Here is a 15,336-nt window from a genome sequence, read left to right as displayed (position 1 = left end):
TATGCTTAACTAATTAAACACTATACCAAGACGTGGGGGAGTGGATGTATAGAGCCACATTTTCTTGACCTCGGCAATAGTTGGAGGTTAGTGGCCAGCTTCATGCCCTGGCTGGTTTACCCCCAGGGAAAGAGTCCCTGGTACCCATTGGATAGGAGGTTTGGTGGACCCCAGAGCTGGTCTGGATGACATGGAGAAGAGAAAATTCTTGACCCTGCCAGGATTCAAACTCGAAACCTCAGTCAACCACCCCATAGCCAGTCACTATACCAACTATGTTATCATGAAGTAGGAACTGAATATTTAAATTTTATTTATATTGTCACGTGCAGGGTAGATTTATTGGCACCTTGGTTACAACTTCTCTTAATCACACTTAAATTACTGCACTATCGATGATTTACACACTTCACAATTCACTGTTGCACGCACACAATGATTCCCTGTCTTCACAGATCTCAACACAGAAATTATAGCAGCCTGAAAGTCTTCAAATCACACTTTAAGTCTTCACAGGTCTCCTACTAACTTTCCATGGATCTCCTATCGAGAACTCTCTCACTGTCACTTAAACACTTAAACACTCTGAAATACTGAAATCTGTTCTGTCTCTAACTGTTGTTATATAGCCTCCACACTGACCACACACAGAAAACAGCTTATACTGCTGAAACGTGTTTACCAAACGATTGCATAGCAACGGTCACGGCACGGGCTCCATAGAAAGCTAGTTACATGATAGCTAGTACTGTTGCAGTGTGACATCATTGCACCTGCGCAGAAGTCTGTTTACTGAACCGTTGCCTAGAAGTGGATTGCATAGTCTCGTTGAGTGTGCTTACATGACTGAAGGTTGTTTACAGGTCGTTGCCTAGAAACGCTCTGGCCATCCACACTACATTGCTCCTTCCTTGGGGCTATTCATCCCAAATAGCCTAGCAGTGTATCACACTTCCTTCTTCTCCGAGGTTCAGCTCCTCTTGCGACTATTTTCCAACTGCTGCCACCACTTCCTCTTTAATTCTTGAGCGGTTTCCTGCTAATATGCCAGCAGATCCAGATGTATCACCATCATCCAAAGGCTCTCTCTCTCTCTCTCTCTCTCTCTCTCTCTCTCACCAGTGGGCGCCATAGCTCGTGGAGTGGCCAGTGCTCCTCCATATCCAGCTCTTCCTATGCTAATGCTGCTTCTTCCACTTCACAGGGGGCCAACCCCTCCACAATGTCCAGTTCTTGATGGTCCACAATCCAACAGTAGATCTGACAATTCGCTTGGCTACAAACTCAAACAGCAACAAGGACATGACATACGGGAGGTGGAGTCCAACTGGGTCCACTCGGCACAGTGACCACTGATTGGCCTATTGTAACCTGCCCCAGGTGATTATTATGATGGAGAATTTGGTGGAATTAAGATTGGCAGGGGAAACCAAAGTACTTCAATCTTCAATTGCTTGAACTTGTATAATTTTATACAACTGTGGACATAATTGTTTAGTTGATCTCCATGCTGTTGTGGTTGTAACTTGTGCCTGCTGAACAGTTATGTCAGGGATTTGTGAGACAAATGTTCTGATGTGGTCTGAGTTTCATCAACCTTTTCCTCAGCTAGCACAGCATTCTGTCTAAAATATTACTCATCTACGAAAGACCTAGCTGAATGCACTTTCATCGCCAATACGAAAATCACTGATGAAGCTGGAACTCAGACACCAGGATACTTTTTTCTTGTGTAAATATTCTACAGAAAACCCCACTGTTCAAGTGTATATTTCACCATTTCAGTTCAGTACTCTAAATGAGGACATGAAACATATCTCAATGACTTATGCGAACAAAAACACAAGGAAGTGAATCAGTTTGTGAAGTGGTAATGCTCTAGACTTGCATTCAGGAAGTGCCCTATTCAAATCTCAGCTGGGACACTAGCTAACTTGACTGAGTTCCACATGTTTTTCATTAGTCCCTCCATGCAAATGCTGGGATAGTACCTCAATCAGACTAGAGCCACTTCCTTCCAAATTCTTTCTGATTCATTATTATTCTTCTATTATCATACCATCTGATGCTATTAGTCTTGAAACTGAAAAAGCAACATTCAATAATTCACTGAAAAACACGTCAAGAATCTGCATTTTTCTCACTGTTTTTTTACACTGTTTTTACAGCGGTGATAATATCATGTAGGATGCCCTGATTGCAACCTCATGACTAACTGGTGTCGCACTCCCATTTATCATCTGGGATACCCCTCTCCCCCCGAACAAGCACTCTTGGTCCTGGAGGCTTGTGAGGGTTGCATTTATTACAGGACCAAACCACCTAAGCCAAGTTGTGAGGCATCGTGCTGAGGGCTGCATGGCACTGGGGTGGAAATTAGCCAGTGTCTTTAATGATCCCCTTGGGTCACCAGGCAGCACCCCGTTGTATTTATGCCTTCCACCCACATGGGGTGCTGTGTGTCGTGACCTTTTAAATCCCCATAACTCGTGGGAGCAATATGAAAGGAACCAAAAAGAAAACTGGTCATAAGGACCTTAAACTGTTGAGGGACCCCCCTCCAAGGGGATCGCTATGAGAAATGCTTCAGCAGGGGGCTGATAGCTCTTGTGAACCACTAAGGGACAGAGGTGCAGTCAGCGAACCTGCTGTTGAATTTTCAGCCAAAGGCAGGGACGAACCAATGGTTCAGAACCTTCCTAAGGCAAAACCAAAAACTACTCGCCTGAGGGTCAGTAATACTGACACACCACTGCAGGGAGTTAGTACTTCCAACATACCTGCATTAGGAGGAGGACTGGGACACCTAATCTCTGAAGTAGGTGGAACCTCTCTGGCAAAGAAAGCCTTGTCTGGATGCACTAGACGGAAGTTAAAAAAGGCAAGAGCTGAGGCAAGCAAAGCAGGAACTGGGAGTAGTCAACAACCAGGAAATGTAGGCTCATCTAAGCAGGGAGAAACCCCCATCGGCACCTTTAAGAGGCCAAGGTCAGAGGGCATTATTATTAATAACGAATTCTTCAGAGTTCACTTTCCTGATTCAAAACTGATTGATAATTTGGATGATGGACAGGATCAGCAAAACCTGGGCACTTGCCAAAGCAAGATGAACAGGGCAGACTGGAACCTGGCCAAAGTCATAATTAACCAATCAAAAATCAGATTGGCACTAAATACTTTTAGACCATTTAAGTCAGCGGGAACAGATGGAATTGTACCAGCACTTTTGCAGCATGGGGCAGAACTTTTAATTCCACACCTATGCCGCATATATAGAGCCTGCATGGCATATGGTTTCATCCCCATAGCCTGGAGGCAAGTTAAGGTGACGTTTATCCCAAAGCCCAGGAAACTTAATTATACCAAAGCTAAGGCTTATCGTCCTATTAGTCTGTCATCTTTCTTGTTGAAAACGATGGAGAAAATAGTGGATAGGCATATCAGGGACAGGGTGTTGAGGACATATCTTCTACATCGAAACCAACATGCCTACCAAACAGGTAAATCTACCAAAAGTGCACTGCACAATGTGGTAACACGCATAGAAATTGTGATTAAACAGAAGGATATTGCCTTAGGAGCATTATGGCCTTTCATTAAAAGAGCAAAGGAACTGGTGAAATTAAACAGGAACCAGCTACAATGGGTGGTAGGACTACTTACAGGACACTGTCACCTCAAAGGACACCTATTCAAACTGGGACTAAGTGAGTCCCACTTGTGAAAGATGTCAGAAAGAAAACGAAACAGCCACACATATCCTGTGTGAATGTGAGGCATTAGCTTATTTAAGACTACGTCACTTGGGTCAATACTTTATGGAACCAAGTGACTATTTTGACATCCTCACGCTCAAAATCCTATGCTTCATCCGAAGCACGGGTTGCTGAAGGGATAAATAAAAAAGGGGAAGCATAAGAGACCACTGTAGGTCATGGTGCAAGGACTGAGAAGGCCTACCTGTCATACATTCATTCATTCATAACTGTTTTTATTTGATTCTCAGAATAAATAACAATTCTTTCCCTGAACACCATTATCTAATTGCTTTTGTAATGGTGATGCAGTGTTTTCTGTGAGGTAGGAACAAAAAGAAAAACTTCATGATTTTAGTCCGCAAGCAAACTATACTGACCGAGCAACCACTGCCTGTCAGTGAAGTTCAGTGCCAGCTTTTGCGGATAGAGGGTGTTGCATGGTCAGTGCAACAAATCCCCATGGCCATTAATTTCGTTTTCTAGACCAGAGCTGCTGTTTCCTTGAAATAGCTCCTCAATTATCATCACGAGGCTGAGTGGACCCTGTTCCAGACCCACTACCTCTCAGAAAAAATGTGGTAGTGCCAGGAATCTAACCTGGACTTCTGGATGTGTAGCCAGGAAGGCTGATCGCTAGACCACAGAGGTGGTAGGAACTGTGTTCTTGAATATTATTTCCACAAATATCAGGCCTGGAAGGGTGAAACACTTGTCTCACCATTAGCCAGCATACTATTAACCAGTCAAGTGGTTCTTTTCCATGTTCTTATCTCTCCCACAGTGGCACATTAAATTCCCCCAGACATTTAAATTTGTCACTGCAGCATTTAATTTTATAATTTTTTCTCCCCTTTTAAAATGCAGTATCTACATCATGTGGCATCANCCATTCTTGGATCTTTGTAACTTATTATTGTTGAATATTGTAGGATCCAGATAAGCATAACTGTGTATTTTATGTTTTGTATTATTTATGACATGTTTTATATCCATTTTTTGGATCTTTGAAACTTGTTATTGTTTGATTCATTGTACTATCTAGTCGTGTAATTTATGCATGTATCCTGTTTTATATTTAGTTCTGTGACATGTTCTATATCCTTTTTTGGATTTCTTGAACAAATATAAATACAATACAATACAATACAATACACATTCAATAATGACCGTCTTGATGGGCCTCCGGTGTTTAGAAATTTCTCTAGTGAAAACACACTCCTGGCTTTACTTTGCAATACTATGGAAGCCTCATTGATAAATAGACTTTCTTATTGCCATGTGGGCAAGCTCAAGGTTAGGGTGGATGAATGAACTGAACTGTTCTTCCAAACATCCACTGCAAAATAGTTATCTTTTACAGACTATGAAATCATCACTAACCAGCAGAAACATCGCCGCAACTGAAGTGGAAGATACTGTGAATGCTTTATAATTATGTAATTTTCAATACCAGCCCAGTGATGGGTCCAAGATTTTAGTTTTCAATTAGGTATGTCTTCTAAAAATTTTTGGGCATACTGATCTGGCCATGACTTCTGCAATGCCTGGTGTAGAAGACAACTCAAAATATTCCAGGGGGTTACTGGGGTCTTCTAAATTAACATCTATGCCAGGCTTGCCAGTAAACATGGTCACTCAGTAGCTAAATTTGCCCATATGTCAGGTAGCATGCTACTGTTGTCACTGACTTTCTGCTTCATCAGACCTGATATTTTGTTCTCCACCTGACAAAATTTTCACATTTGTTTCACTATCACTACTATATTCACTCTCTGAAATATCACTGTATTCATTCTCTTGTAACAGTTCATACAACACCTCATCACTTACATGCCTCTTCTTGCTAGAACCTGCCATAATGTTTAGCCAAAAGAACTGAACCCAGGACAGCTATCAAGCAATCAGCAACTTCTTGTCACACTCTGAAGTAACCAGAAGCTCTAGCAAGCACAATGTATAAGTTTGCATTGCTGACTGGCCTTATATCTCCAGTGGAAGAGTTAGAAACATGCATGACATCTACAGACGTCATAGCCACTACGATACACAGTACCGCATGTTGTCTATAGACGTCACAACCACTTGACTGGTTAATGCACAGATAACAGGTGTAATCCAACCACGCTCACCTGTGATGTACTGTTTGCGCATCCTCTTGAAAATGTCGATATCAAAGATTGTGCAGAGCATGCCCTCCAGAATTCCAATTTGTGAGCCAAGACCAAGTGCCAGGAGCATGAGGAAAAATATAACAGCCCAGAATGGGGCTCCTGGGAGTTCCACAATGGCTTGAGTGAACACAATGAATGCCAAGCCTGTCCCTTCAGCTGCCTGTAACAAAGCATGTAAGATAGTCATGTATTTAAGAGGCAATCACATATGGTGACTAGGTCTGAATACATTGAATAAGGACCCATGAATAAAAGGGGATCACATTCATGTGAACCACAAAAGTACTGGGGTACCTTTCATCAGGGAATGTAAATATGAAAAGCCTTGTGTATACAACCCCTCCACCAATCTATACAGTATCAAGACTGTATAATCTAACATGAGGATACTTGCCATACTCAGAATGTTCAGAAGGATGACAACACAGACAACTTCAAGACATTCAAGAAGCCAAATTTAAAAGGAACTTACTAAACAAGCATTATGATACAGGAGTGAAGGACTACTGGGACAAGACTACAAGGGTTCCAATGATGGCAGACTAAACTCAGGATTGTTCAGTTTTTTAACCTTATCCATTGTCTTATCATCTGAAAAAACATGAGATTTTGGAAACTGGATCTTGTATCCATCCAGGTCAAGTGACTCAGGTTAGATCTTCCTAATGGACCCTATTGGGTAGGTGTCTTCCTATCCCTTCTCCTAAAGGCAAAAATGGATCTAGTTTCCAAAAAATTATGTTTTTTAACACAAGATGATGACAAAATTCAGAAACGCAGCATTACCAAAAGAAAAGCCTAAGCACTGCATTTCTCCAGCACTAATACTGCCTCTACCACCACCCTGAATTTAAATCTAGTTGCAGAGGAAAATTCCAAGGAAGTCCTCTAAAATGAAGCAGCCAGGTTAGCTCAGTTGGTAATGTGAGTAGACTATGCCATGTATGACCAAAGAACAGGGTTCCATTCCCAGCAGGGACAAGAAAGTCTTCTCTCTCATTAGAGACCAGACCAGCTCTGGGGTGTAACCGCACCATGCAGGAACCTCAGCAATGTTGTTGATTTACATTTTTAATTACAATGTACTACATGTAAACGAACTGTACTACTGTTAATACACGTAAACGAACTGTACTACTGTTAACAATAGACGATACAGAATTGACCCCAGCACCAGCAGACGCCAAGGACAACATCTGGTCTTTCTGAGGGACAAGCAAGCTGCAGGTCACTTGAAAACCCAGAATGGAGCAGGAAGTATCCCGCTGTTTTTTCTGGGGATTTCAATGCTTAACTTCGACGGTTCGAGTCTTTGAAAATTTGAGACTTGACAGATACGAGTCGCAATAATTTTCGAAGGGGCGTACCGAGCGATCGTTAGCATACCTCCATTTATTTGAGAGCTGTCAGAGGGACCGTGTTGTACTTAGGCCCAAATTAACATGGATCTGGATAGGGATTGGCTGAATGCAAATGAGAGAAACACCCAAATTTTAGGTTCAGCCAATCAGCAAAATTTCAGAGGAGAGGAATCCAGGCGTTCCCGGAACCGTCGGGACTTCTGCTTCTCCAGAGCAGTCAAGTCATTACAAGTCTTTACATGGGAATAAGAGCGGTGAGTCATGGACAGTGAGTAACAGGAGTGAGTAGCCAAAGGGAGTAACATGAGTAACCTCCTGGACGTTAAATTGGTATTGGCCCGAGTCCGGTGTACAAATTCAAAATGCTACAGCTGGGAAATGGGTAATTGTAGTGAACATCTACAATAAAAAGCAACAGTGTTGGTGAAGTGTGTGTTTTTGAGTGTTTTCTCTCTCCTGGTGTGAGCAAGGCCCATTAGTCGCCCTGAGACAGAATCTCGTCCTACCTTCTGAGCAGTCGGAACCCCAAACGCCCGCCTATCCATATCCCCACCTTTGTTTTCCCCGTTCCAAACTCGTGGATTTCACCCAAGTCCACTGGCGCCCATAAAAATTCAAGTATTCAGAGCAATCCCACACCCTACCCTGAACCAGACAGCTACAAGGAAGCGGCGGATGAAAGTGCAGACCACAAAGGTGCGAACATGAAGGGCAGGTATAAGTGACGACCAACTCGTGAGGCTTGAAGTCTCACTGAGCGGTAAGGACGACAACGAGGAGGGCGGTAAGAGGGGGTCACCCACCAGGGGCAGCTTGTCAGTAAGGCAAGTGTTAGTTTCATGAATATCTATGAATGGAGGCGCTACGTTCCTCCGAAACGTCGGCCAAAACGAAGAATACACGGTGCCTAAACCCAGAAGACGACTTTCTTCATTGTCATCGCCGTGAAAACCTCAAAACTTACACAATATCTAATTTGTTTGTATATAGTACATCATTAAAAGCAGTTCAATGAATTTCTAACTTCTTTACATTTGAAAAGGCATAAAATGGTTTTTCATTTTCTGACTAGGTTGTAAGGAGTTCATTGAGGGGCTTGCCTCACAGGCCTTAGCCCTAGCTTACTTTTCCAGAGGCGTTTCTTCCACCTGCTTATGATGTTCAGTAGTTATCATACTCTCCCCTTATAAAGGTGTTTTCTTTCCAGTGGGGCCACTGGGTGCTGGCCCTTGTATCTATCTGGAATTGTTCATATCTCCCCCACTTGTTCAGACATTCAGTTTCCTATTTCCATGCTGTGTATTTGAATGTTTCCATTTCACACTTGAGAAAGGCATGTGCTGACATCACTGGTTCTTTGGTTCGTTTTTATTTGTATGAGGTGTACTGGAAAGTTCCAAGTCTAGGTCAGAAAAGGAATGCTGGCCTAACTTACTCAATTTTCACTCCCACCTACTTCAAAACAGTCTCCATGGGAACGTATACAGCAATCCTATCATTTCTTTCATGCTTCTGAAACACAGTGGAAGTCCTTAATGCTGTTGAGTCCCGCTTGCGATTTCCTTTGGATATCAGACACCGTTTCAAAATGTCGTCCCTTCAGTTTCATTTTCAATTTGGGAAACAAAGCGAAATCATAGGGGGCTAAGTCCAGCAAGTAGGGCAGATATGATAACCATGTTGTTGTTGTTAGTCACAAACTCTGTGGTTTTCAGGGACATGTGCGCAGATGTGTTGTCATGATGGAGCAGTGCAATGCCATGTTCAAATTTTCTGTTAAGATCTCCTCGCAAACTCCATAACTGATCCCAGCAGTGTCTGCGAGCTCATGGATTGTTTTGTAATGGTCTTCCTTGATGAGTTCTCAAATTTTTTCGACATCTATTGTTTTGCTGGTGCTTGGTCACCCTGAACGTTTGTCATCTTCAACTGCCACTCAGCCGACCTTGAAACATGAATGCCATTCAAAAATTGCTGTCCAGCTTTGAAGAATGTTCTCCAAAAGCCATACAAAGCATTTCAGGGGTTTTGGTAGCAGATTTACTGAGCTTCATGCAAAGCTTGATGCTTGCACTTTGCTCAATTTTGTCATCCATTGCAGATAAAATGAAACATTCAGTTGAAAAAGCACTCTCGTAAAAACAATGTGTGGTGGTGCCATGTAGTAGACTGATGCAATAGGCTTGCAGAAGTGTGACCCTGGCCTCTGCTCTCATCTTTTTTCAGAGAGGCAATTACAACAATAACAGTCAAGGAGAAACTGACAACAGTCCTCCAACTAGTCCTGAGTTTAACAAGAGTTTAGGTGTATCTTCACTCCCTCGTACATCTTCATGGCATGGTGCTAATTCAATTGATTAAGTGCAGGGAGAACATTACCATTTACTGAGAACAGTTTGATGATTTTCAAGCTAGTATGCATACCGACAGACTTGTCAAAAGTAGAACATCTACTGATGTGTCATATATTTCGACCTTGAGGCAAAAACTGTGTAAGAGTACTGGAAAACGTGTTCAATCTGTCCTTGGATTGTTTCACCATGTGGATATGGGCAATGTTGTTGATGTTCCAGAGATACATACTGCCTTCATCTTCAGGGTCAGTATGCATAGTTTGGTGAGTTTCCACACATGTGTAATTCTATTTTGGAAAACAACAGAAAGAGGGGGAAGACAGAGTGGGCATTGATTCATCATGTGGGACAGTATAGATAGTGAACTGGGGAAAGTTGTGCAGAGGGCCCTTTTAAGGGCCCAGGAGTGTATAAAAATCCCATCAGCAACTGATGTTCTCAAGTGGTCATCCATTCAAGTGCCGACCAGGCATGATGTTGCTTAACTTTTGTATTGTGGATTTTAGTAGGGATATGAGCCTAGACAGCAACAGTAAGCAAGTTGGGTATTGTCCTAGGAGGAGGATGAGGACCCCATTATGGAGTTGCTGTAGCTATTCCTCCATCTAGCATGGGATCTGTGGAATGAGCACGTCGGTGAGGTCCTCTCTGCTGCTTGATTGTCTGGATGATCTTCCAGGCCAGGCTAAACTGGTAGCCACCTTCCTGCTGAGATACACACTTCTTCATGCTTCTTCCTTCACATCCCTGTGGAAACGTACCATTGTGTCAAGAGATCTCCCCTCCACTCTCCACTTGCTTGACCAATGGCATAAAAATTGAGCAATGTTTTGCCTGGTGGGCACTTGAATGGGTAACTGCTCAAGAACATCAGCTGCTGGCTGGGAGTTTTTGTGCACATCTTAGCCCTTACAAGGGCTGTCTGCAAAAATATCCCACCCCACTATTCATACTGGCACAGATGATGTGCTAATCCCCACTCTATCACCTCCCACGTAAGATAAAAAAAGAGGTAAAACTATCCCTATAACAGGCTTTGGAGGCCCATAGGGTTGTGAAACGTCGAGGCTGCCACATTTTCTGGATGGTCAGCTCATAGTTGGCGGTAAGGTTGTCGGCCTTACGCGGCGGCCGCCCTTTACCCCTCAGGAAGATTCCTGGTACTCATTTCTGTTTAAGGCTGAGTTGACTCCAAGGCCATTGTGCGACTGGAAGGATTAGATCAACTGAAAAAATCCACCTCATTGGGACTTGAACCCATGACCTTCCGGCTTGTAGCATAGTGCCTCAACCAACTACACTACCACATGCCCCCTCTCCTCCCCTGTGCTCGTATTATTTATCAAAACAATGTTATATACAAAGAAACTCACTAATCCACAATTCAGTCCTGAAAATTTAGGCAGCATCTACCTCTGAAATATCAGTGACACTGCTGACATCTGCATGGTGCAACAACCAAACAACAGAATTAACGTCAATAATTACCCACCACAAAGGCTGAAAATTAGTAATTGGCAAACATGATTTTAGAAAAAGGAAAGTATTGGTCATAACAACTTGGATAATAACATATACATACCTATCTCTGTCTGTCTGATGTAAAGATAAAGGTGATGTTCATGTCATGAAGATGTCAGAGGGAGTGGAGGTATAGCTCCACCATTCTTGACCTTGGCACTAGAGGGAAGTAAGTGGTCAGCTTCACACCCTGGCCACTACACCCTGGGAAAAGAGGCCCTGGAGCCCACTGGATAAGGGACTGGGTAGGGCTCAGAGCCAGTCTGGATGCTGTGGAGTAAGGAAAAATCTCTTACTCCTACTGGGAATCGAACCCTGGCCATCCAGTCCATAGCTCGTCTCTAAACCAACTGAATTATTCTCGCTCTATTTTATGCTGCTGCTTAAATTTGGTAGTGAAACACTTTTCTAAAATTTTGAAAGGAGAAGCATTTGTATTTATTGTTACCATTTGTGTAATGCATCTAGTGGTCAGTGTTGACCTTTCTGGCCTGTGCCTACACAGGCAAGGATAGAGATGTCATTTCTGCCGTGGACGTACACATGGGGCAGATTCTGTTGTAGATGCCATCACCAATCTGTGAGCTTGACATTCACCAGGCTTTTAAATTACCAAAAACCATTGCGCCACGACTATTGTCAATGGGGTGATTAGGGTAATGAGGTTTGGCAGAGGGGACCTATGGTATAATGTGCGCTCTGAACTACAGAGGGAGTATCAGAGCTAATATTCTTCACATTTACAGTTTCAGTTTGCCAGAGGTGAAGGTTTCACTCTGTGAACGAAAAAGTACGTACACAGATCTGACTGGGGATCAAACTCAGAATCCCTTGAATGAGAGCTAAGTTTCTTACCACAAGACCACCATTTGTTCCAATATCCAACATGTGTATAACATTATCTGACCTGATCAAGTTGCTCCTCCAGGCTACAGACTTTCATGCCAGAAGAATGAAATGTGACGTTGTTCACACTCTCATATGCAATGTCATACTCCTCTGTTGTTGCATTCATGTCACTGAGCATGTGTAAATGAACCAGTATTTCCTTGTTCCTGTAACACAGAATATTTTTGCATTCATGGTACTGTTTAAATAAAAGTACCTAGCTTCAATAAATTTGATTTGTTTCATTCTGGTCCGTCACACTAACAATATCATAAGAGGTTAAACAGGTTTAACATGAAAGGTTACTTGGTTTACAATTTCCAACAAAAATCTTAAACTAATTGTAAATATTTTAACATATTAAGACAGCTGCTGTAGTTGTTAAAACATTAAATTTTATATCCATTGTATTTTATCAACATTATGTGTATATATTTTGGAATTCAAAAACATACTGTAATAGTGGCTTCCGATTGTATTGATGTCCCTCTGAGGCTGGTCTATAAAGACCAAAACATACAAGGGATGGAAGACTGTAAAGTAAAAAAAAAGTAAAGTAAAGCTATCCCTGTACCAGGCTATGAAGGCCCACAGGGTTGTGAGACGTTGAGGGTCCCACATTATCTAGACAATCGGCTCAAAGATGGCAGTAAGGATGTCAGCCTTATACACCGGCCGCACTTTACTCACCAGGAAAATTATTTAATTAATTCCTGGTACTCATTTCTGTTAAAGACTGAGTGAACCCCAGAAGAAGAAAAATCTTTACTAGTCACACTGGACGGAACTGTTTAACCTCTTATGAAAAAGTACCTATTTTTTATTATTTTATTTCTTGAATGCCATCAGGAAAAAATCTGTACTCAGAAGTTGGTGAGTCTTCTAATCTTTTACCTGAACTATTGATATTTAAACATTCAAGACAAAGGAAATGCAACCATCTTCCTCACACACTGAGGTCGTGACATCTTCTCAGAGTGAATGAAGGTTATTCAAACAGTGTTAACTTGCTAACTGCAGTGATATTTATTTTACATTTTCTGTTCCAGGCCACTGTGTTGAGACATTCGTTGTTTTTACATTCTTGTCAACAGATACTAATGAGCATTGCAATGTCCAGAAGCCTTACAAAATACACCCCCTTAATGCTTGCATGCAGTCAGTGGACACATGACAGTTGCATGAGTGGACACTGATGTCCTCTGTGGAAGTGAGGCACAGGGCTTGCAAAGGACATGGGGGTACTTTATAGTACTCTGTATGTTAATATTAATTTTGCTGTAAGAATGGGACCTTTTGGAATTTAATAATTTTCTATATATGATTTCTATTTATATCTGAGACAAAGAAAACTAAGACCTCTGCTAAAAATTCCTTAAAGCAACATCTGCTTAACTGTTATAGATTTCAGATACTTGATACTATACTCTTCTTGATATTGTCATTTTCAGAAGGGCGCACGAAATTGTGTTATACATCTGTTTTTGTTCAGTTGTTACTCACATGTGTATACATCTGTCGACGTTTGTCATGGCCTTGAATCCAAGAATGGCAAATATGACAACGCTAGCATAGATAGCTGTGAAAGCATTTGCTATGGACACAAGTATCACATCACGAACACAGTTATTCTTCGGTGGATTGTAGCTGCCAAATGCTATCAGAGAGCCAAATGCCAGTCCAAATGAATAGAAGACCTGTGTAGCTGCATCCAACCACACTGTAGGCTGCAGTAATTTTTCCACCTGAAACACACAATGTCAGGTCAATTTATAATACATTTTTCCTTACACCAAAGTATACATCTGATAAATGGGCTTTACTATGTAACTAATGTAGGGAATTGAACTGGTCATCATTCATGGTGATAAACACATCTTTGTAACTATATGAAGCCTGAAATCCATATAAATAATGCTTAGAAATTGAGTTCCCACCTCACAGAAGGCATGCAAAAGTCTCAAACATTGAACTGATTAATGCTCTTTAGGGAAAACACCACTGTTTATTCTGAGACTCACACAGAACACACAAATACACAATGTGGGTGAAATGAAGCTTTTTTCTATGTTAAAACAAGTAGCACATATAGTAAGCACTATGCTTTGGAGCAATATGAACAGGATATGCATTGGTTAGAGTAGGCAAGAAGGATAAAAGGAAACGTGTAAGAAATGATACATGTCTCTCTACTCATAAAATTCATGAAGACACAACAGAATTATCCATAGAATTATTTCAAACCTCACATTTGATATCAAGTTCTTAGGAAGAAAATTAAAAGGGGCTGTATCATGACAGGGCCTCAAACATTTGCTTAATTTTTAGACAGTTTATCAGCCCTGTGGTACACTTAGCGTTTTCTTTTATAAATTTCTGGGGGATTTGAACGGATTCAAATATCACTGCATTCTAACTCCATGCAGCATATTTCTTGAGAAGCTAAATGTCCCTCAGTCAATAAAGAAATTCATGACTTTTAGGGACCACAATGAGCATTACTGTTATCACAGTAGTCCACGTTAAACCCTATCATGAGCACACTTCAGACCACATCCTCATAACCTGCTTCTTTTTAAGGTACATTTACTATTATCCTCTGATCTATATCTAATTCTCTCAGCAGGCTTAAGTATAGTATGCATTTCTCATCTCTTCCATACATACTGCATGCCCCATGCATCTCATCATCTCTGATTTGATCGCCCAATAATTGTTGGTGAAGAGCACATACTGTATTCTTTTCAGCACCCCATTCTCAAACACTCCCTATCTCTGTTCTTCCCTTAAAGTGAAAGACTAAGTTTCACACCCATTGATTAAGAACACAGTTCTAATTTTGTGAATTTTAATCTTTGCATTTGTAGACAGAAGGATAAAAGATTCTGCAGTGAGTGATAACAAACATTCCTCAAATGTAATCTCATTTTACGTTCTTCATCAACATGATCTTGATTAATTAATACCATTCTCAATTTTGCCACATTTTCAAAGGACTTAATTAACTATCTTTATATTATGATTGCGTCCTGTATTTAGATGATGATATGTGAACATATTCTTTTCTTCCGTTTTTCTTTACGTTTTCATGAAAAAATTAACCTGACCTTTTTATAGATTCGGAAGCTGATGTGTCCTATTCAATTTCAATTTCTCCTAACACTCCTAACGTGAACGGTAATGGCAAGAGATGGAAATGAGATACATGTCTCTGTATGCTGCACTGCACAAATATGTTGCTTAATAATAATCACACCGCTGAACTGCAAGGAGCAATACAGCC

General features: G+C 41.4%; 1 protein-coding gene across 4 annotated transcripts in view; it reads right to left on the bottom strand.

Moving 5' to 3' along the window:
* Positions 1-15,336, bottom strand: part of LOC111872100 (sodium-dependent neutral amino acid transporter B(0)AT3) — a 197,564-nt gene that overhangs the window by 23,590 nt on the left and 158,638 nt on the right. For all 4 annotated transcript variants that reach the window (XM_033754531.1, XM_023865654.2, XM_023865655.2 and 1 more), the window contains 3 exons: positions 13,557-13,798; positions 12,073-12,220; positions 5,888-6,089 (listed from right to left, as the gene is read on the bottom strand). In XM_033754531.1, coding sequence (XP_033610422.1) covers positions 5,888-6,089; positions 12,073-12,220; positions 13,557-13,798 — 592 coding nt within the window. The remainder of the gene's footprint in view (positions 1-5,887; positions 6,090-12,072; positions 12,221-13,556; positions 13,799-15,336) is intronic.

The sequence above is a fragment of the Cryptotermes secundus genome, unplaced genomic scaffold (assembly GCF_002891405.2).
Source record: "Cryptotermes secundus unplaced genomic scaffold, Csec_1.0 scaffold417, whole genome shotgun sequence".
Taxonomy (NCBI): domain Eukaryota; kingdom Metazoa; phylum Arthropoda; class Insecta; order Blattodea; family Kalotermitidae; genus Cryptotermes; species Cryptotermes secundus.
The sequence above is the reverse complement of the archived record's forward strand: the minus strand, read 5'-3'. Positions and strand labels throughout refer to the sequence as shown.